This window comes from Anolis carolinensis, chromosome 4 (genome assembly GCF_035594765.1).
Source record: "Anolis carolinensis isolate JA03-04 chromosome 4, rAnoCar3.1.pri, whole genome shotgun sequence".
NCBI classification, from domain to species: domain Eukaryota; kingdom Metazoa; phylum Chordata; class Lepidosauria; order Squamata; family Dactyloidae; genus Anolis; species Anolis carolinensis.
In genome coordinates this window covers 121,115,596-121,138,905 of record NC_085844.1, presented here as the reverse complement: position 1 = coordinate 121,138,905, position 23,310 = coordinate 121,115,596, and the positions used below count along the sequence as shown (strand labels likewise).

The 23,310-nt window shown below is 38.6% G+C and overlaps 1 protein-coding gene and 1 long non-coding RNA gene across 2 annotated transcripts in view; one reads left to right on the top strand and one right to left on the bottom strand.

The window, feature by feature from the left end:
- The first annotated feature begins 3,305 nt into the window (after positions 1 to 3,305).
- On the top strand, positions 3,306 to 13,831 carry bloc1s5 (biogenesis of lysosomal organelles complex 1 subunit 5). The gene is made up of 5 exons (XM_003223572.4): positions 3,306 to 3,483; positions 5,022 to 5,104; positions 6,504 to 6,633; positions 8,691 to 8,749; positions 11,464 to 13,831. The coding sequence occupies exons 1-5, from the start codon at positions 3,357 to 3,359 to the stop codon at positions 11,638 to 11,640; spliced, it is 576 nt and encodes a 191-aa protein (XP_003223620.1). The 5' UTR covers positions 3,306 to 3,356; the 3' UTR covers positions 11,641 to 13,831.
- LOC134298234 (uncharacterized) overlaps positions 6,793 to 23,310 on the bottom strand; it is a 32,083-nt gene continuing 15,565 nt past the window's right edge. Inside the window, exon 2 of the long non-coding RNA XR_010005194.1 lies at positions 6,793 to 7,394. This is a non-coding gene — a long non-coding RNA (uncharacterized LOC134298234). The remainder of the gene's footprint in view (positions 7,395 to 23,310) is intronic.

The window sequence follows — 23,310 nt, the reverse complement described above, 5'->3', positions numbered from 1 at the left end:
CTCACAGTGGCATGTTTTCGAACTGCTAGGTTGGCAGGAGCTGGAGCTAACAGCGGCCGCTCCCGCCGCTCCCGGGGTTTGAACCTGGGACCTTTCGGTCTCCAGCTCAGCACTTTAATGCACTTCGCCACCAGGGCTCCTATCAATGGAGGTACGGTATATATATTTATTACAGGGGTCCCCAAACTCAGGCCCGAGGGCCAGATGCAGCCCTCCAGGGTCATTTACCCGGCCCTTGTCCTAAACTATGTCTGAAACTACTTGAAGGCACACAAAAATGATAACAATTGTATTTCTAAACCGCCTCTCCTCGTGACCTAATTAACTTGACTATCTCAGCAGTCAAAAGCAGACCAACACTTCCCATTGAACTACCAGTAAGTTTATATTGGTTAAAATTGTTCTTCATTTTATTGTATTGTTCTTTCATGGGGTTTTTAACACTATAAATAAGATAGGTGCAGTGCGTGTTGGAATTTTGTTTCTTTCTTCCCCAAAACTATAGTCTGGTCCTCCAACAGACTCAGGAACCATAAACCATCCCTCGGCTTACAAAATTTGAGGACCCCTGATGTATTTAAAGAGATTGCTAGCAAAAGCTGTCCTGAAAAGACCAGTCCTCAATCTAGGATGGCACCTTTGTAAATCAAATGGTTCCATCGCCTACTGTATTAAACCTGTTGGGCTTGCAATCTTAACTTATGTGATTGAGTACAATCATGGAGGATGTTATCTGCAGGACATGGGCAAAACAACCAGACAGGCTTCAGGAATCACAAGTCTGCTATTCTAACCAGGAAACTAGAGTGAGAGCAGCCAAGTATTTCAGAACATCATACCATAGTTTCTCTGATGTGCCCATTTGGCATTGAGCTGGCATTCCCTTCAGACATTTTAGGCAAAAGAGCTTTTGGGTGTGTAAATTAAAAATACCAATGGCAGATGTTCTCAACTTGAGAGGATAATACCAATATCCATTAAGAACATTGATTACATTTTGCGCTAAGCCTCCATATGCAGCCATATCCAAAGAAGAAGCCCAAGTGTTTTGGTCTTGCGATGCATTATTAAGTTCTGCTGGAGCCCCCGGTGGCCTGCAGGACTACTGACTGAAATGTCAGTGGTTCGAATCCAGGGAATGGGCTGAGCTCCCATCTGTCAGCTCTAGCTCCCCATGCAGGGACATGAGAGAAGCCTCACACAGGATGCTAAAACATGAAACATCAGGCAATATCCTTGCAGAGGGCCAATTCTCTCACACCAGAAGCGACTTGCAGTTTCTCAAGTCACTCCTGACACAAGAAAAAAGAATAAGTTCTGGTTGTGGGTAGCTTATATATATTTCTGTGATTGAATGCTGACAAGCAGGATGTCATCTACAGTATGTGGGCAAAACAACCAATAGCCTTCATACAGTGAATCCTTGCAATCTGCTAGGATTTGGTTCCAGGATTCCCTGTGGATACCAAAATCCATTGATGCACAAGTCTCATTATATACAATGACAACATAAAATGGTGCCCCCTTATTTAAAAGGGCAAATTCAAAGTCTGCTTTTGGATTTTTTTTTTCATATAGACTTTAAACCCATGAATAGCTGAATCCATGGATGCAGAATCCATGGAAAGCAGAGTATTTGTGTGTGTGTGTGTATATATATATATCTATACATATATATAGATATATAATCAATATTCTTAATGGATGTTGGCATTATCCTCTCAAGTTGAGATCATCTGGCGTTAGGAGGTTTTAGTTTACACACCCAAAAGCTCTCTCTTTTGCTTAAAATGTCTGAAGGGACATATATTCAACTGAACACTTTTGGTAGAACTAGTTGTTTTTGTTTGTTCTTTTTCACTTGTAAATTGCTATACACTGTTGGTATGATGTAAACAAATGGTAACAATTATTATTGGGTTGCTGTTTTCCGAGCTGTATTTATTTATTTAGACCACGTATATTCAGTCCATCTCACCCAAGGGGGACAACATATATACAGCAAACATTCAATGTCGGAAAATAAAAGAAACTATAAATACAGTAGAGTCTCACTTATCCAACATAAACGGGCTGGCAGAATGTTGGATAAGCGAATATGTTGGATAATAAGGAGGCATTAAGGAAAAGTCTATTAAACATCAAATTAGGTTATGATTTTACAAATTAAGCACCAAAACATCATGTTAGACAACAAATTTGGCAGAAAAAGTCATTCAATACGCAGTAATGCTATCTAGTAATTACTGTATTTATGAATTTAGCACCAAAATATCACGATATATTGAAAACATTGACTACAAAAATGTGTTGGATAATCCAGAATGTTGGATAAGCAAGTGTTGGATAAGTGAGACTCTACAGTATATATAAACACTAAAAACAGCGATCTCCACTTTAAAATCAGTTGTTTAAAAACAATCCCAGATCAGCCTTACCAGATTCGGTCAGCAGGGTAAAGTTTCCTATCATTGCCTTACTGCATTGTCCCAAAGGCTTGGTTCCATGGCCAAGTTTTTACCATCTTTCTGAAGGACGGGAGGGAGGGGGCTGATCTAACATACCTCACAATCTCTGAGGATGCCTGCCATAGATGCAGGTGAAATGTCAGGAAAAAATGCTTCTGGAACATGGCCATACAACCCGGAAAACTCACAGCAACCCAGTGTTTCCAGCCATGAAAGCCTTCGACAACACACTGAACAATAATTATGCTAAATGAGAGTACTAAGTTGGGAAAAGATACTAGGTTGCACTATAGGTATCAAAAGAACATCACACAGAAGAGACAAAAGAACATCACACAGAAGAGAACTTTTTACAAACCACAAGTTTTGGACTATAATCTACAGTCTGCACTACTAACAGTGATGCAGTGATAGTCCACAATCTCAGGATGACCAAAGCATCTCCACATCTATGCTACTTCAGGAAATGCAGGATTCATCTACACTGTGGAATTAATGCAGTTTGATCCCACTTTCTCCCATGGTTCAATGCTATGGAATCCTGGGAGCTGTAGTTTACTAGAGCCTTCCCCTTCTGTCAAATAGTGCTGGGGCCACACCAAACTACAACTCCCATGCTCAGTGCTCTGGAATCAAGAGGTACTTTGCTTCTTTCTCTGTCATGGCTCAATGCTATGGAATCCTGGGAGCTGTAGTTTACTAGAGCCTTCCCCTTCTGTCAAACAGACAGGCGTGTGTATTAGTTTGGAACTGCCCAGCAAGAGTGACATCACAACGGGGTCTCCCTCCAGGTTTCACGAAAAGCAAAGACCGTCTTTGCGCATGCGTGGTAGTTGTAAAGCGTCCTAACTCTGCGCATGCGCATTGGGTCCGAAGGCTGCCTCGGAGATGAGCAGCGGCGGCTCTGCGAGCGCGACTCCGAGCCCAAACAAAACCGGCGAGTCTCCGTTTCCCGGTGGTGGCAGCAAGAAGCGGGATTCATTGGGGTCGCCGTCATCCCAGCCTATTTTAAAAGGCAAGAGGCGCAGGCATTCACCAGCACTCCTTCCGCTTTGCTTGTGGTTGACTGAGGTGGCGCATGCGCGGAACTAGTGGGTGATCAGCAGGCGCGCATGCGCTGTTGGGACCTTCTGTTCCCTTTAATGAATGCAAACGTGACACCTTCATAAGACATGAATGAAGTGGCAGTTGCACATTGCTTAGCGGGTTTCACATGGACATTTATTGGATTGTAGGCATTCCCAGGATATGAGCAAATTATTATGTACATTTCAAAAACCTCTGCTTAATAATGCTGTTAATCTTCAATACACTGCATAACAAATACTGTACTGGTAGCCAGATGTTCATTTTCTGTTGAAATTGTCCACATGCTTGTGGATTCCAATGGCATCTCTGTGTAATCTGACATGGTAGTTGTCAGAGTGGTCCAGCATTTCTGTGTTCTCAAATAATATGCTGTGTCTAGGTTGGTTCATCAAATACTCTGCTATGGCTGGCTTCTCTGGTTGGATTAATTTACAGACATGAAACAATCAGGGCCAGATAACACTTCCCAACAAAGGATTCCCCCAGGTAGGAAGCAGCCAGACTTTGAAGCTGCAAGGCTATTTAATGCTAATCAAGGTGGCAAATTGTAACAGTCACACTTGCCTCAAGCAGACAAGAGTTCTTTCTCCCACCTTGGACCTTCCACAGTTATATAAACCCCATTTACCTAGTTTCCAACACAACCTCTGAGGATGCCTGCCAAATATGTGGTTGAAATGTCAGGAGAAAATGCTTCTGGAACATGGCTGTATAGCCTGGAAAACTCAGAACAACCCATACCTAGAATAATTGTGTTAGAAGGGACCCCAAGGGCCATCCAGTCCAACTCCTGCAGGAACATACAATCAAAGTACTCCTGGCAGATGGCCATCCAGCCTCTGCTTTAAAATCTCCAGAGAAGGAAACTGCCACACTTCGAGACAGCAGATTCCACAGCCGAACTGCTCTTACCTGATACTGCTTTTATCCCTCTACATTGCGCAAGAAAAACCTTTGAAATGTACAGAGTCACCATACATTAACAGGTGATTTGAAGGAACACAATGCAGATTATAGTATAGAAAATCTAATTTATCCAGAGCCACCAGTGATGTACTAAGCTAATTAGACATTTGAATGTGGCCCTCCCAAATCCCAGGCCAACACATCATAAATTAAAAATTCGAATATAAAACACTAACCAGGCATTTAATCTCAGTTTAGATACCATATTAACCAAAAGCTCTCTTAAAAAGTGCATTCCCCAAAGGAATGTTCTACCTACCAATTTGATTCTGCCATAAAACAAAAACTCTAGAGATGTTCCCTGCCAACATCCTGGATGCAATTTCATCCCTGCTTCGCTTGCAAATTGAAGAAAAGAAACAACAGCAAAGGAAGAGATGAGGGGGAAGGGTAAATTGGAGAGATAAGGATCACTCTGATTTATTTCATCAGTCATGTAGAAGAATTTTAAACACATTTTTTTTTCATCGTTAATGTGCTTCATTACCTTTCTTACAGATGTTGGAGAAATATATTCACGACTTTTGGATCACAGGCCAGTTATTCAAGGAGAAATTCGCTATTTCATTAAAGAATTTGAAGTAGGTTTATATCAAAATCAACAGTATTTTCTTTTCTTTTCTTTTTTTAAAAAATTAGCTTTGGAGCATTTGCATTGCTTTTGAACCTGTTTCTTGAAATGCCAAATCTTCCAAAAAAACAGGAATCCTAATTTGAGAATTTTATGTTTGCTTTCAGGTAACTGGAACTTATATACCTGTGTAACTTAAAATATTATTGTCTGCCTGAAATAATGTAACATCATTATAATGATCATGAATCTAACCCAAACTGTAATTTTAAAACGTTAAATAAGAATAATTACACTATGTAACAAAAATTTTTGAAAAGAATAAGTTCCTGGTTTGAAAGTGTTATTTCCTCTTTTATTGTGTGGCATCATTTTTGAAAGTAGTTGTTATACTCCAGAAACTTTGTTTTTGTGGCTGTCACAAACTATGTTAAATTGATTGAGACTCTATGAGGCATTCATTGAAAAATTATAACAAAATATGCTGCAGGATGTCCCACAAAAACAAAGTTTTTGCAGTTTAATACACATTTTCCATGTTTTGATGATGGAACCAATTAGGAAATGACATTTATTACCAAGGAACAAAAATCATATTACATGGTGTTATACATAATTAATCATATTGTTAAATACATTTGCCACAAGATGGCAGCAAAACCTTAACAAGGTTCAGAAGAAGGACATGTATGACCTAACTATAGTACTCAATCTCTTGTATCACTTTTTCTTATGTACAGTAGAATCTCACTTATCCAAGCTAAATGGGCCGGCAGAAGCTTGGATAAGCGAATATCTTGAATAATAAGGAGTGTTTAAGGAAAAGCATATTAAACATCAAATTGGGTTATGATTTTACAAATTAAGCACTAAAACATCATGTTTTACAATAAATTTGACAGAAAAAGCAGTTCAATACGCAGTAATGTTATATTGTAATTACTGTATTTACGAATTTAGCACCAAAATATCACGATATATTGAAAACATTGACTACAAAAATGGCTTGGATAATCCAGAAACTTGGATAAGCGAGGCTTGGATAAGTGAGACTCTACTGTATTTATTTACTTAATTTATATCCTGCCTTTCTCCCAACATAGGGCTCATTCATTGTTTTAATAAAATAAAGTGTTTCTGATAGACAATATTAGCTACAATAGAGAATTACAGCTATGTGCTTGAGTATATTTTGAAGCATTAAAATGCCACCTTGTGTATGTTTACTCAGAAGTAAGTCCCACTGAATGACTGAAATTTATTCCCAAGTGTGGCAAGTCTGGACAAAATGCAGCCCACATGAACAATTTAAGGGATGGTTGAATTGACTCTTTTATGTATGTCAGCAAATAGTTCAAACTTGATAAATGTTGAGAATGTCCCCTTCCCTTTTTATATTTTCCCAATAGGAAAAACGTGGTCTCCGGGAAGTACGGGTTCTCGAAAACTTAAAGAGCACTATTTTTGAGGCAAATGATCAAACTCTGCCAAAGTGTGAAGAAGTAATGCATGAAAATCTAAATGAAGCCCTCAGGAGATGTAAGCTTGAAGTTACTTGTTTTCTTTTTTGCCTTTTAACTTGAAAGAATTTTCACATATTCAATTTCACCAATGGATTTAGTCTAACCGCTATAAATTACTGTTCAAAATTAGCACTATTCCATTATTTGCACTAATTACAGACCCTACATCAGAATGTACAGCAGTGTTTAACATATTTATTTTCCCCTTGCACACATGTACTAATATCAGAAGAAATGCTAATTTAACCCCATGGAGTGGAACAACGATCAGGAATGTATATCAGCAAATACTGACTTGATGCTTTCTGGTTAACTATTTTCCTTCTGCTCTCCCTTTTTTTGCTAACAAGTCATAAATAACAAGTTCGAATAGAAAGTAGATAGAAAATTTGGAAAAGTTGACCAAGATTCTGCATCAGACACACAAGCACAATGTTGTTATGTTTCATCTCCCCGCCCAACTTCTGAAATTCATCTTAAAAACTAGTCAAATGTCCCTTTTGATTGAGGTCTATGCAAGGATGTTTTAGGCCTGTGTCCATTTAAAATACAATCCGTTTTGAGGAGTCGGGATGTCCCATGAAAAGCATACAGTTTTTTTATTTCTCCTCTTTATGGGCATTATATTTACCTGTGCATTTTGACTGAAGCTAGTAATGGTTGGTCATGTCAAATGCTCCTTGAATTCAGATGATAACAGTTAGGACTCTGTGGCTGGGAAGGAGCAAGGTTGGCTTTAGATGGGAATACCGTATGCATATCCAAGAAGGGTTCTTTCTGTAAATATCAACCAAATATGGGACATTGTTAGGCTAACCTGTTTCAAGGCAAGAAATCAGTATGAATATTTCATGATCTTGTATTTTTACTGCAACATAGTCTTCCTCAGAGTTCTGTGCAGAACCAGCTATCTCATTGAGAAGTAAAAACAGTGTTATATATGAAATCAGTGCAAGCTGTTTGTAAGGAAAAAAAATCACCTTTTCTTGGGTCAGAATTTAGATTGCTGCAAAATGTTAATTTTTTTTTCTAAAGATGACACACTCATTCCTGTTATCTTGATTTTTTTTTCCATGTCAGTAGCGACTTGAGAAACTGCAAGTCACTTCTGGTGTGAGAGAATTGGCAGTCTGCAAGGACATTGCCCAGAGGACGCCCAAATGTTTTGATATTTTACCATCCTGTGGGAGACTTCTCTCATGTCCTCGCATGGGAAGCTAGAGCTGCCCGATGGGAGCTCACCCCACTCCTGGGATTTGAACTGCCAACTTTTCGATCAGCAGTCTTGCTGATACCAAGTCCCATTATATAGAATATTGCAATCAAATGGCATCTCTTATATAAAATGGCAAAATCAGGATTTGCTTTTTGAGATTTCTTCATTTTTTGGAATATTTTAAAGTTGTGGTTGGTTGAATCCTTGGATATAGAGTGCCAGCAGTATTCCAGTATTTAAAATCAATACTATTTTATTCAGTGAGTTGGATTGGACTCAGTCATACATTCATACAGTTAAAATCAATAGGATATGGCACGGTTACGATTGTTTTTTTTGTTTTTTTACTGAGGTTAGAGTAAGCCTAAAGTAGAATGAATACAGCTTGAACCCACTTTAGCTACTCAGGTTCAATGCTAAGGAATCCTGGGAGCTGTAGTTTGGTGAGACCCCAGCACCCTTTGGCAGAAAAGGCAAAAGACCTTTTAAAATTATTATTTTTATTATTATTTATTCATTTCTATCCCACTTTTGCCCATGGGTGGGATTCAAAACTACAACTCCCGGGATTCCATAACATTGAGCAGAGAAGTGGGACCAAATTGCATTAATTCTACAGTGTAGATGAACCCCTGGTTAGTCCTTGGGTGACTGCCAATTTCAGGAAAGGAACTGGCAAAACCTCCTTGTGAGTTTTTCTTTTCTAAGAAACCCCTAAGGAATTCATGGGATCACCATAAACTGACAGAAAACTTGAAGGCATTTACACACATACTGTCAAAGTTCAGCCTAATCTTGTTAGAAATAGGTATGTTGTAACAAGAATGTTCATTGAAATAATGTGACTTCTGTTTCAGTACAGTTAGCAAATGAAATGATCAACCGACTGCAGCAGAGAGAGCAGGAAGAAAGACAGGTAAAGATTAATATGATAACTTTTTAAAATATGGTCTTAAGTTTAATCTTAAAAGTGTTCTTGTAATATTTTGTATTTTTGTTATATAGCAAATAATGGACTTCAGGTTTTTTGCCAAGGTTCGATTCCACTTTCCTTAATGTTACGGTATTATGCTATAGTAAATGGGATTTTGTCATTCTTTAACTCTTTTGTAAATTAGAATAGAGTGCTAGGCATATGATATAATAGAGGAAATAATTATGAACCATTGCAAGATGCTTCATGCTGTACTCAAGAAAATGCAGTACCTGGTTGCCTTGGAATTAATGCAAAACCTTTTATCCAGAGATAATTTATTAATCCGAACCATACGTTGACTTTTCTCCCACTTTTTTGGCTTTACACACATCTGTTTGGGAATAGCTGCCATCCTACAATTGAGTATGATGAAGACTTCACAGATAAAATGAGCATTTGGTTCCCTTCAGATCTATACCACTGTTCTAATGTGGAAGAGCCTTGAGTTTCACAGCATTTTTGTATTGCTAAAGAGCTTTTGGCAAAGAGAATGTACATCTCCTTTTATAAAGGCTGGAGCTAATGTAGAAAGATAAAGCCACCATTAGCAAGTGCATTCTGAAATGCTATAAAAATAATGTCGTTATTAGACCCATTTACGCTTTCTCTCTATATGGAAAGTTTTCCTTAGAATTTCCTTCACAGCTGGGGAAAACGGAACGGGATGGCTAAAGAAACACAAATCCTTATTTTGGGTGGAACAAAAAATACCCAACAGAATGGAAATGTAAATCTTTCCCGGACACTCGAAAACAGTGAACACGTTATGAATATCCTTACTGAAATGGAAGTGTTTCATACTTGTGGATGTTATTTCATGAAAGGCCATATTATAAGAACATGTGACTCACTGGAATCTCTCACATGGCTGCACATGGCTTGTTTGTAATACAGATATTCTAAAACCTCAGGATTAGGAAAAACTGTTCAAGACGTTAAGTCTCCATATTAATGTTGAACCTCACTATAACAAATAGGAGACCTGTTTAGCTTGTCTGGCTCCAACTGAGTCAGAATGTACATAAGTTAGTACTATACTGAATGTATTTTATGTCTGTATCTGTGTGATGAATGATAGCAAAATACTACTTGACATGTTGTGGATATAACATTTTCTTATCCTCTAAATTGGGCAAAAAGATTGGGAATTAACTGAAGGCTTACATATTTTCTTTGTCTCAGTGTTAACACATCAATTTCATATTCTTTTTGAAGCTAAGCATGTTGCAATTTGAAATCTGCATCAATATTAATGTTAACTATGTTTATCTTTACAATAACCTATAAACCAGCTTTATACTCTGGTGGCAACTTCTAGTTTGAATGTAACCACAATGAAAGTTACCACTTATACACCAATAGCTTCCCCTAGTTTAGAAAACAAATTTTTCAGAACTTGATTGGAATAGCAGTCAGTTTGGGTAGAATCTGAGCTGTGGGAAATATGAAGTGTGAAGTAACTGGGATATCTACAAAGATGCAGATATCCCAGTTAAGACATCTTGGGGTCCTGCTTATTTAAGAAGAGGTAATATGATTCTGTTATCACACTTCGCCAATTCAGGCCCTCAACATAACTATTTCTTAACAGTGAGCAAATTACTAAAATAACCCCAAACATTTTTAGCTACTTGGCCAAGGGACAATTTCAACAGAAAGGAGGAAACCATGAAAATGAACAAAATCTGGCTATCAGTATTTTAAAAAAAAAACTCTAAAATCAGGACAAAGGATTCCCTCAGGCAAGAAGCAGCCAGGCTTTGAAGTTGCAAAGCCATTAAATGCTAATCAAGCTGGCCATATGCAACATTCACACTTGCCTCCAACAGACAAGAGTTCTTTCTCCTAACCTGGACTTCCCACAGATATATAAAGCCCACTTACCTAGTTTCCAACAGACCTCACAACTTCTGAGGATGCCTGCCATAGATGTGGGCGAAACATCAGGAGAAAATGCTTCTGGAACATGACCAGAAAACTTGACAGCAACCCAATTTTTTGTTTTGTTTTTTGAAAATGGTGGTTGATTGGTTTACTTTAATTTTCCATGTGCTGTGTCCTATTCTGTATAAGTGTACAAATAATTTATACTCAAAGACAGTAAGATATTACTCTCAGTAACAACAACACTTAAACACATATAAAAAGGTACTTTAAAATAATAAGAAATTTTGTAAGAGCAGACTAAAATCTGGGTTTCCTAGCCAAAAATTATTTGACGTTTTTACACAATGAAGAAATATCAACAGAATCCTTGATTGCTATTGAATTTTGGTCTGCAATAGTTTTCAAAGTATGAGAAAACCAGAAAGAAGGTTGTCACAGATAAGGTTCATCGGACTCATACTGTAAAATTCACTGTAAAAATTTCTTACAGGTTGCCTCTCAGATTAGCACATTTTTTTTGTTTGTTTTCTCCTTACAAAACCTGTTTTGATTAGCAATTGGGATAAAATGAAAATAAATCTCCAACATTGGCAGAACAGTTTTTGTATTTTTGCTTTTGTTTTTCACCCATCCGACACTATTAAGATTAAGTCTGAGATCCCCTGTTGATTTTCTTCCACATCCTGTTAACTGGATCAAACATTCTGCTTTATAAACTACCTATCACTTTCCAGAAAATTCATGTATTACTTCCTTTTTCTTCTCAGCTTCAAATTGAAAAGCTCATGGCGGATGAAACTCAACGTAGAGAACTGTGGGAGGAATTCATGAAGGAACAGCAGAACATAAAAGCAGTTGTGGATGAAGAACACACAAAAGCCATGGAGCGCCTTAAAGAACAATATGCTGCAATGGAAAAAGACTTGGCCAAACATACTCTTTAAAAAACCTCATTCACAATTAGAATGTTGTTCATTTACAGTATTCTTGTCTTATTCTCATAATATTCTAATCTTTACCAATTCCTGAGCGGCTGGAATTCATACACTATATCAGGAATAGCAAAAACAAAACACCTGGGTGGCTACTATACTGTATCTCTTACACTGAATAGTCATGTTCGATGTAATTTTTTTTTAAAAAAAGAAAAGAGTATTTTGGAACACAAATACTATTATCCTTTAGAAAACTAGACTAGTATCTATGTCTTGCTTTGTACTCTCATCTTTTTCATGCAGATCATTCAAATAACTTTCATACTACTTTTTTCCAAAGAGCAGAAATGTTTGGTGATGGGCTTGTTGGTTTACAGCAGTACTGTAGCTGTGTAGTCCCACAAAGCTGTGAAAAAATAATGCTCAGAAGTTTTCGATCAAATTATGGATGCTAGCAAAGTCGTCAGCTGTAGTATCCCGAGTCAGAAGTGATCATTCCAGATAGTTTGTTTTGACAAAATAGGATCATGAAAATGAATGATTGTCTACCTATTTCTCAAATATATTTTTTTTTGCCTGATAGATGTTTGTCCTGCTGGAGGTTCACTGTACACGAAATAACAGTCTTGTTCGATCTCTGTTACATAAATTTTGTCGGGCACTTTGTCTAAACATTCACATACAATTTCTTTCGATGACAGTACTTAATGTTAAATTGCCTATTTTCTGTTACTGTGGCAGATTAAATAGTTTTCAGTTGAAAAGTATAGCTTCACATATCAGAAGATTAAATATTAACATAATAAAAAGAAGTGTTTTGATTATCCTTTTGTAACTTAACTTTCTTTAGAAATGCATTAATGGCAAAATGAAAGCTTAGATAGGCTAGCTAAAGGACAGGAAAATCAAGTCTTATTTTAATAGCTAGGCAGTATGTAAAATCAGCGCATGTAAGACAAAATGATACATCAGCATTGCGCCTGCAGTAGGCCAACAATGGTTGCCTGTATGAATTGTATGGCTATGGCTTAATGTCAAGGCTCCATCCTGGCAGCCTGTTGATAATGTGATTAAAGTGAGCAGAGGAGATGGAATAAGTATTTGTGATTTCTTTCAATAACACTGAACCTCTGCCAAGCTGCTCCATGCGCTACTGTACAAGCTGACAGCTTCATCAATCATCATCAGGTACCTGGACTGAAAAGAGTACTTGCCAACACCGAGGCATGCTGGAATGTTGTTAATTCTCTTGTGAATTTTTTTTTGGGGGGGGGGGGGGGAATAGATGACTTTAAAACTTCTCACACATGAGTAAAAGGGAAAAAATAACATCTAATGAAATCCCCATTCAATGCAAAACAGTCTTTCAGATGTCTATAGAAACCTGCCAATATATGAATACTTAGTAGAGTAGTAAATTAAAAAACATACGTGGCTTTAAAAAAAAAACTTCAAAACAATTTGGAGGAGTGAGGAAAATATCCCACAGAAAGGTCTTGGTTTACAACTTACATTGTCATTGATCATTGCCCATTAGCTAGATAGGGCTAATGAAGAAACATTAAAACATTACTTTGTTCATCTGTGCATCCAGTCTCTGTATGCCCTGGTCTTCATTTTCAAACCTATTTTTCTTTTCTAATCTCAAATTCTTGCTTTTCCATCCATTCTGGTTATTTTAAAGCCTTGTTAAAATCACTTTTTTTTAAAGTTGCAATTTGCCTTTAAAAATAATTGCTCACTTATGTTTTGCACATTTCTTTCACCTATTTATAATTTACATTGTCCATCTGATTGACATGGAATTTTTCATACATTCAGTTACTTCTGCAAAAGATCAGACCTGTCACATTTCAAACAAATAGAAAAGGGAATTCAAATGTATAGATAACGTTGTGACAGAATAGGGTGCTTGAAGCATTGAGAGCAAAAGATGTTTTGGTTGGTGCGAGCAACAAGATTGTCCTAAAAACACGTGATTAAAAGCATCCTGTTCACCAGCAGCATATTAATTTCCAGGTGATTTTTTTCACTGTAAGAAAAGTGGAAATAATATAATAAAAGTTTCGAACCTAGTTTTCTCTGGAATTTGTTATATTTATTTTAGTTATTAGACTTGTATACCGCTACTCCCAGTTTGGCTCGGAGCGGTTTATAAAATGTAAGATATCAATATGACAAAATAAATCTTTACACTGTCTCTATGTCCTTCTTTTCCTTCACTTCTATACTTTTTAAAAACCTCAATAATATCTATTAGTTTACATCATAACTCTAAGATCTTTTGTATCCCTCATTACTTAAGATTTATTGTTAATTCTCTGTGACATCACAGCTGCTCCAGCCAGCTGTGCCAGAAAGTCTGCTGCAGAATCTCATTGCATGTTACAGTATTTATATTCAAATAAGAAATCCTTCCGGCTCACTGTTTTTATATGGTAGTATTTTTGTAAACATTCATCCAATGCTTTTGGGTGGGATGAATGTTTACAAAAAAAGGGGGGGGCTTCATGAGAACCACCACTCCTCTTGATGTTCCTCCAGCAACAGCAAGGGTGTCCCTCTGGGCAGCTAAACCTGGCAATTCTAACTGGATGGCCCCCCCATGAGGGTCTCCCTCGTGGAGCAAACCAAGAGTGGGCAACTTGGAAGTCCCTGAATAGACTCAGAAGCGGAGTGGGCAGATCTAAAGACAACTTGGCAAGGTGGCACTACCTGGAGGAATCCTCCACCTTGTGTGACTGTGGAGCAGAACAAACAACTCCTAATATGTATGCTTGCCCACAATGTCCTGCCTCATGCACGGAGGAGGAGTTGTTTAAAGCTACGGACAGTGCGGTTGCTGTTGCCCGTTTTTGGTCTAAAACTATTTAGTTGCTTGTGATTTCCTTTTTTTTCATCATTTTAAAATGTATTTGTTATGCAATGCTTTTGACATGAAATAAATAAATTTTTGTAAACAGGAATCGTGTTAAAAGGAATTTCCCAAAGGAACAAGAACAAAGCAGGACAAAATGAATTAACTGCCAATAGCTGATGATCTTTGAATCCCATTCTGGGGGGATGGAATATAAATCCAATAAATAAGCTTTAAGAGATATGGGCTGTATCCACACTGTAACATAATAGCAGCTTGACTCCACATTAAGTGCCATGACTTAATACTTACATAATCTGGAATTTGTAGTATTGTGAATTTACCCCCTTTGTTAGAGAACTACAAATCTCAGAAGTCCATAGAATGGTTCCATGGTAATTAGTGGTGTTGAACTTAGGGTGCATCTACACACTGTAGAATTAATATAGTTTGACCTCACTTTAACTCCCATAGCAGAATGCTATGGAATCTTGTAGTTTGGTGAGGCACAAGCACTATTTGACAGAGAAGGCTAATGACTTTGTAAAACTACAATTCCCATGATTCCATAGCATAGTCCTACCTGAGTTTTTGAACTAAATAATTTCCAATAACTTCCAGGAATGTTTACCTGGAACATGCATTGCTTGATTTTAAAAAAATAATTTAATCAGTTCAGACAGGCAATGCTAAAAACTGCAAGGAGATACAGTCCAAAAGCCTTGTGTTGCTTATCTCTAAACCGAAACAGAATAGATCCTCAGTGTACTTTTTGAGGGATTAAGTATTTTTTTATAATGTATTTTAAACTCAGGGACAAAGTTGAACTGAGTTTCTACTATGCCGTAGAGTTTTGAATAGGTTTGAGATATACAGAAGAGTCTCGCTTATCCAACATAAATGGGCCGGCAGAACATTGGATAAGCGAAAATGTTGGATAATAAGGAGGGATTAAGGAAAAGCCTATTAAACATCAAATTATGTTATGATTTTACAAATTAAACACCGAAACATTGTGCTTTACAATAAATGGATAGAAAAAGCAGTTCAGTACACAATAACGTTATGTAATAATTACTGTATTTATGAATTTAGCACCAAAATTTCGCAATTTATTGAAAAATTGACTACAAAAACATTCACTACTAAAAGGCAAACTGTGTTGGATAATACAGAACCTTGGATAAGCTGAGCTTGGATAAGCGAGACTCTACTGTATTGTATTTTCTTGAGTGTAATGCGCCATTGAATCTAATGCGCACCTCAATTTTCAAAACCCTGAAACCAAAAGAAATGCTGCCAAATGTAATATGCAGCAGCAAAAAGCGTGCTATTTGTAATTTGGAAAAAGAGATGTGCATTACTGTTTCTGGCTGCTTAGAATTCCTTCATTATAAACAATTGTATTAGAACACCAAAGCTTCCAGCGATAGAAAAACTTTGGGGGGCATCTCTGCTGTAGAATGAATCCACTTTAATTGCCATGGTTCAGTGCTATGGAATTCTGCAGGCTGTAGTTTGACAATGCCTTAATTCTAACAACAACAACAACTACTACTACTACTACTACTACTACTTTATTTTTATATCCCGCCTCCATCTCCCCGAAGGGACTTGGGGCAGCTTACATGGGGACAAGCCCGATCCAACAAAAATTAAAACCAAACATAGATTAAAACATAACTGAGTATAATCAACAACATTACAACAAGACAGTAAAATAAAAATAGCATCATCAACAACCAATAGTCTGAGCAGTAATGGGTAGTGAAATTCGGGGCAAAAGGAATTGTGGAATAGAATTTCAGAACAGGGCTGGTGGACAAAGATACAAGGCCAATAATAAATTAGAAATAAAAGAGCAAGACTTCTCTGCCAAAGAATGCTGGTGCCTCACCAAACTACAAATCCCAGGATCGCATAGCATTATGAACTTTGACCATTGAATTAGAGATGGCATATCCCTCAAATAAGAGGCCCAGGTGAACCTCCTGAAGCTTTGGCTTTGGCTCGGCACTAAGATTACTGTATGACAAGAATCTAATGTGCTCCCTAATTTTGGCAATGCCATTTAGCCAAAAAAGGTAAGCATTAGATTCGAGTAAATCCGGTATTTCTAGCAGTGGGGGTTTTATTTCTCTATTTCTCTAGAAGTAGCTTTTTTGTACCAGTCAGAAACATAGGGCAATTTATTAGTTTTCAGACAGTAATAATTCAGCATTTTATCTGATAAGTGGGATCGGAGACAGCAAAGTGTTTCTTGTCAGTGCTTTCATCCAGCCATGCCTTGTTCCAAGAACCTGTATTCCCAACTGCTATAGTACTCAATGTATTTAATCCCCAAGAAACTTTGTTCCAACACAGAGGCACCTCCGTCTTGTTTCCATTCTGGTAGCAATCCTGTTAGCATTTGCAATCTTGGTTCACAATAAGACATATCAGAGGAGTAGATGTTTTTAATTGGGGAAAATAATAAGCTCATTTTAATTTTTTAAGGACTTTCACTGGTTACATGAAAGAAACATGAACTCTTTCTTGCTCCGTTATCAAATATATATAAGGGAATTGCTTAGCAACTTAAAGACTTAAACCCATGTAAGTTTCCCCCCGTTTTCTCTCCGTTTTAACATGCTGGCAAAATTGAGTACCATGCACAGCCAGCATGCAAAAACAGAGAAAAGACCCAATTTTCAGGAGTTAGGTGTTACCTGACTCCTGATTGAAGAAAAAGGGGGAGAGAGGGAAGATGGGGAAAGGATGTGGGATGGCTGGCCATCCCTGAAAACAGACCTTACCGGGATATGACAAGTCCCCAGTCCTCCGCTTCCCTCCCGCCTGTAGGATAACATCCCTTAAGACTAACAGAAAAAAAAGACATTTTTGGTATGAAGTTTTATAGACTACAGTCTACTTAATCAGATACTGCAGTTCATGGCATCCTGTGCTAATTTTTCCCCCACTCGGTCTCAGTGGTGCTACAGGATTTCTTTATATCTTTTAATGCTAAAAACAGACTAATATGCCTGAGTCTTTGACTACTTGTCCAGTTATTGTTTGCTTGACATTTTGTCCTCCAAAGGCAGGGAAATAATGAGATAAGCAGTAAATCATGATCAGTCAGCTAGCTAGTAAAAAAAGCATAAGCAATACAAGTTGTGTCATTTCTTACAAACCAGCAGGTGTCAGTGTGCACATTTAAGGCAGTGTGTCAATGTATTGGGTTTTTATGGGCATGCCTGCCCACCCATTCTTAATATTGCACCCCTCAATTTTTAATTAGAAGTAAGTACCACTGATTTCATTTTTAAAAAGTTATCTTTGCTTCATCTGTTTTGGATAAAAACAATCTAGGGAGGGCCAAATTTGCCTAGTAGTTAAATGAAATGAGAACAGGTACAGGCAAGATTTCTAGGCGCTGAGGAATAGCCACTAGGGAAGGAAAATATTAAAAGTTCAGTCTGTTGATTCTGAACGCTAAAACAGAAATAGGTCTCTTTAAATAGATGGAAAGTTTGCGACAAGTGACAAGGGTTACTGCTACAGAATGATGTGATACAAGGAGGTGTTAAGACCTGTGAGCAGCATCTCTCCAATTGCACCACTGTACATAGAGTCAGTTCTTGCAGGTCAAAACACTGGGACTTCTCCATTAGCAGAAGAAATGACATCTCTCCCGCATTTCTTGGATTTCCTTTGATTTTAGTTGAATTCCTCAATGTAGCTGGCTGGATTTTCCCAGCAACCATATATTGTGTTGAGCTACCTCTTTGTAATACAAGTTGATTTCAGGTGGCTTAGTGTTTACTGGGCAACTCAAATGCATTAGCTTTACAAAAGACTAGCTAGCTCATAGTGGACATGATAATTGTGCGAAATGCTTTGTTAATAAGGATCAACATGCTTGCTTGTTGGATTCTTCTTTGGTGTGTAGCTGTCATGACTTTCAGCTTAAAATTTGCCATGGCACCTCTGGATGTGTTTAGTATTTTTGACAAGTACCACAAGTTAATTGTTCCCTGCATTTGATAAACAAGGACATCAGGGAGAGAGTTTTATGTGCTTCTCTTCTGTTATTTTCCTGTGTGTAAGAAAGGGTTCAGAAATCTAATCATTTACCTACAAAGTGGAGTGATACAACCTAGAGGAGGGGTGTCAAACTCATTTTCACAAAGGGCCACATCAGACTTATGGCTGCCTTTAAAAGAACATTTGTAATTGTAAGCCTATATAAATCTAACTATGTTGCCCTGCCATTGAAAACCTCACAGGCCACATAAAATGATGTGGTTGGTCAGGCATGGCCTGAGGACATTGCGCTTGACATCTGTGACACAGCAGAGCCTATAGGTGCCTTCAAGGTTTACCTAAAGTTATTTATCTACCTAAGATGAGCAAACTGCAAATCATGGGCTTCATGAAGCACTCCAGGGCCATTTTTGTAATCCCCTGAAGTCATTTATATTTTTACTCCAGAATAACCTCAAATGCACTCTATGGGATGTGGAGGGCATTTCTATAATAATAATAATAATAATAATAATAATAATAATAATAATAATAATAATAATAATAATAATAATACCTGGCTATGGCTCACGAATGGGACACTGAAGAAGGAGACAGAAGGCCTGATCCTTGCAGCCCAGGAGCAAGCCATCAGAACAAATGCAATTAAGGCCAAGATCGAAAAATCAGCTGATGACCCAAACTGCAGACTCTGCAAGGAAGCTGATGAAACCATTGATCATATACTCAGCTGCTATAAGAAAATCACACAGACAGACTACAAACAGAGGCACAAGTATGTGGCCCAAATGATTAATTGGAACTTATGCCTCTAGTACCATCTCCCAGCAGTAAAGAACTGGTGGGATCACAAACCTGCAAAGGTATTGGAAAATGAGCACACAAAGATACTGTGGGACTTCCGAACCCAGACTGACAAAGTTCTGGAACACAACACACCAGACCTCACAGTTGTGGAAAAGAAAAAGGTTTGGATCATTGATGTTGCCATCCCAGGTGGCATTGATGAAAAACAACAGGAAAAACTCAGCCGCTATCAAGACCTCAAGATTGAACTTCAAAGACTCTGGCAGAAACCAGTGCAGGTGGTCCTGGTGGTGATGGACACATTGGGTGCCGTATCAAAATATCTCAGCCGGCATTTGGAAACAATAGACATTGACAGAATTACAATCTGCCAACTGCAAAAGGCCACCCTGCTGGGATCTGCGCGCATCATCTGAAAATACATCACACAGTCCTAGACACTTGGGAAGTGTTCGACTTGTGATTTTGTGAAACGAAATCCAGCATATCTATCTTGTTTGCTGTGTCATAATAAAATAATAACTACAACTTAAAGTACATCAATCCATAACAACTAGTAACCAGAAAAAGTGGGCATGTTTAGATTGGCGAGGGCAGAGAAAAGCTTGTGCAAAAACGCAGAACTACAGGGCTGTGGCTGGAAGTAAAGTGCTGGAAGAACCAAAGCAATAAATTAGTGCTGGGGAGACTGATCGGGAGTTAAACCGTTATTCAAAGGCACATTGGAACACCCAAGTTTTCAAGTCTTTACAGAAAGTGGACAGAGTGGGGGCTAATCTAATCTGAGCTGGGGAGTCACCACCAAGAAGGCCCTCTCTCTTGTCCCCACCTACCGTGTTTGTGACAGAGGCGGGAGAGAGAGAAGGGCCTTCCCAGCAGATCTTAGAGCTCGCACGGGTTCATAGAGAGAGATACGGTCACAAAGATAAGCAGGACCTGAACTGTTTAAGGCCTTATAGGTAATAACCTGCACTTTGAATTGGGAATGGAAACTTATTGGCAGCCAGTGGAGCTGATTCAATAGAGCCGTTGTCTGCTCCCTGTAAGTAGCTCCAGTTAACAGCCTGGCTGCCGACCTTTGCACCAGTTGCAGTTTCCGGTTCGTCTTCAAAGGCAGCCCCACATAAAGTGTGTTGCAGTAATCCAATCTAGACGCAACCAAGGCGTGGACCACTGTGGCCAAGTCAAACTTCTTGAGATACTATGTTCAGAGACCACCTTCACCACCCAGGGTTTTTTTTTAAAAAAAAAACTTCTATTTTCATTTTTTTCCTAAAAGAAAGTGCCACCAAATGCTGAAAATTCTCCACTAGGGATGTATTTCCATTAAATTTTATTGAACCAATGGGCCATGTTCCGTCTCCCAGGAGTTTGACTTGCATTGTTCCATAGTTGTAGTAAATAGCACCCTTTTTGCGTTTCTTTCAGGGTTGCTACAGACTCAGCAACACCCTGATAGTTAACCATCAACAGAGGTTTGTAGCCAGCCTGCAAAGCCTTTGCTGTTGTCGGCTTGCAAAAGTATCTTTTTGATCTTGAGGGCTGCCTCTTTTTTCTGGGGATAAAATCTCCATTTTGAAAAGCCCCTTTTTTGCCTTCTACAAAATAGAGAAAGGAATTCAGATGTGCTTGTGTTGTCAAACAGGCCAGCTCAGACAAGCCATCGTAAGTACTAACCTCTTACCTTTAAAACTTGTTCTGAGTTTAGATAGGGAAAGACCTGCTCTTTCTAAAATAGCAACTCAGCACTAGGGCAGAGAATATCCCAGGATTTCTCTGCCATTGGAAGAAGCTCTAACCACTTCGCCTCCAAGCTAGCTTTGAGTTTAGATAGGGAAAGACCTGCTCTTTCTGATATAGCAACTCAGGGTTAGGGTAAAGAGCATCCCAGGATCTCTCCGCCTTTGGAAGAAGTTAACCCAGCAGCTAAGGGGAAACATCTGCATGATTCATAAATTGACTATTTGTATTTGTAACCTCAACAACCTGTGCCAAGCCTGTCAAGAACTTTGAGAAAATAAAAATCTTGTTTGATGTTCAATTTGGAGTGGCCTTAGTTGCTGGGACTCCTTAGCTTCAAGGTAAGGCCCCCACAGTCCGCCCGGCAAAGAAAGGAGCACATCTTAATTTCAACCAAAGGGCGCCAGGGTGTGACGGCACAGGCCAATTTAGGGCCCAAGAAAGCCTTTAAAAACAAAGCAAAGACAGAGAGTTAGCAGGGGAATTTAAAAATATATATATTTCCCAGTGAGCAGGTGCTGCCCTCCAAGGTCTCCTAGAGAGCAAATATGTCTCCTTGACCATTCACAGTTACCCATTTCTGACTTAAGGAAGGCACCGGACAAGATGGACCCCTCAATACTCAATGACTGCCATAGAAGTTGATGGCAGTCACTGAGCATAGGCAATTGGATATGGTCTTCTACCACACCCAAGGATAGAAAACTAGTTTATGGATTGTAGGATTGTAGCATGCACAGCATTTCCTACTAAATGAGATGGCCAGGAGGTTCAAGGGGCACAAGTGGGGACCTGGCATCACTTGCTTCTCGGCTTCTGTTGCCAAAAGTGGTTGTCTCACTCTGCCAGCTCTGCCGGAAATGCATTTTCTCAAGTCATTCTTCCAGCGTGCCTCTACCATCCTAGGCATACTTGCCTTAACTGTAGAGCAGAATTACCAGTCTTTTCCTCCTATTACATTATTTCATATGGCAAGGCCATGAAAACCAGAAATTGATCAATTACCCTAAAATGTGACTTTACCATATGTCTTGTGAAATAGTTTAACTCAAACAGAAAGTCCTGCTCAGAGGCTGCTTTTGGAGTTTTTTGTAAACAATAAGCCAGCAGAATAGTTTGCATCTGTGGAGTTGGAAGACATTGCTCCTTATTAATTTAACCCTGTATTACTAGCAAGAAAAGACTTGCTTTCAACCTGGCTTCTAAATAGGGGCAATAATACTATTAATATCATGTGCACTTACCACAACATCTAGAGGGGGTTTCATAAAAAAGTGAAATTTCCTAGAAATGGGTATCCAGTTTCTGCTTAATAAATGAGCTGTCATTCTGTGACCTCAAGAGGGAAATGTGTTCATTATTGAATGTGCTGAATAAACACTCTGTTCTCTTACCCCATCTTCATATTGTGAAACGTCTCTCTCTCTCAGTCCTTACCACCTTTAAACTAATGTTTCCCAAGAAGACAGCCTGCAAAAATAATGGTTTGAATTTTGATTTGTTAAATTAGTAACGGTGGTAACTTGTTTTGTTTTTTTTGGTGTGTGTGTGGGGGGGGGGGGGTTGCTTTACTTTGTGTTTAAGGTAAAGGTAAAGGTTTCCCCTGACGTTAAGTCCAGTCATGTCTGACTCTGGGGGTTGATGATCATCTCCATTTCTAAGCCGAAGAGCCAGCATTGTCCGTAGACACCTCCAAGGTCATGTGGCCAGCATGACTGCATGGAGTGCCATTACCTCCCCGCCGGAGTGGCACCTATTGATCTACTCACATTGGCATGTTTTCGAACTGCTAGGTTGGCAGAAGCTGGAGCTAACAGCAGGTGCTCACTCCGCTCCCAGGATTTGAACCTGTGACCTTTTGGTCTGCAAGTTCAGCAGCTCAGTGCTTTAACAACACTTCGCCACTGGGGCTCCAATACTTTGTGTTTAGGGGGTTGTAATTCTGTGTACATTTCTTTGGGAGTAGATCCCACTGGAATTAATGGAAATTATTTGTGGATAAAAACGTATGGGAGTGGGAAACAGTGTGGCAATGTGGCTAAGATTAATTTACATGAACATTGAGAGACTAGTGTTGGTCTAACTTCATATTGTTTTTCATGCAAAACAGTGGTTCCCAACCTGTGGTCCATGGACCACCAGTGGTCCCGGAGAACTAAAATATGGTTTCACCATTACTACACCACTGCAAAGAGAACGGCTGGCATTATGAAACCCTCTTATAGTGTCAAAATAACAGGGATGTCAGG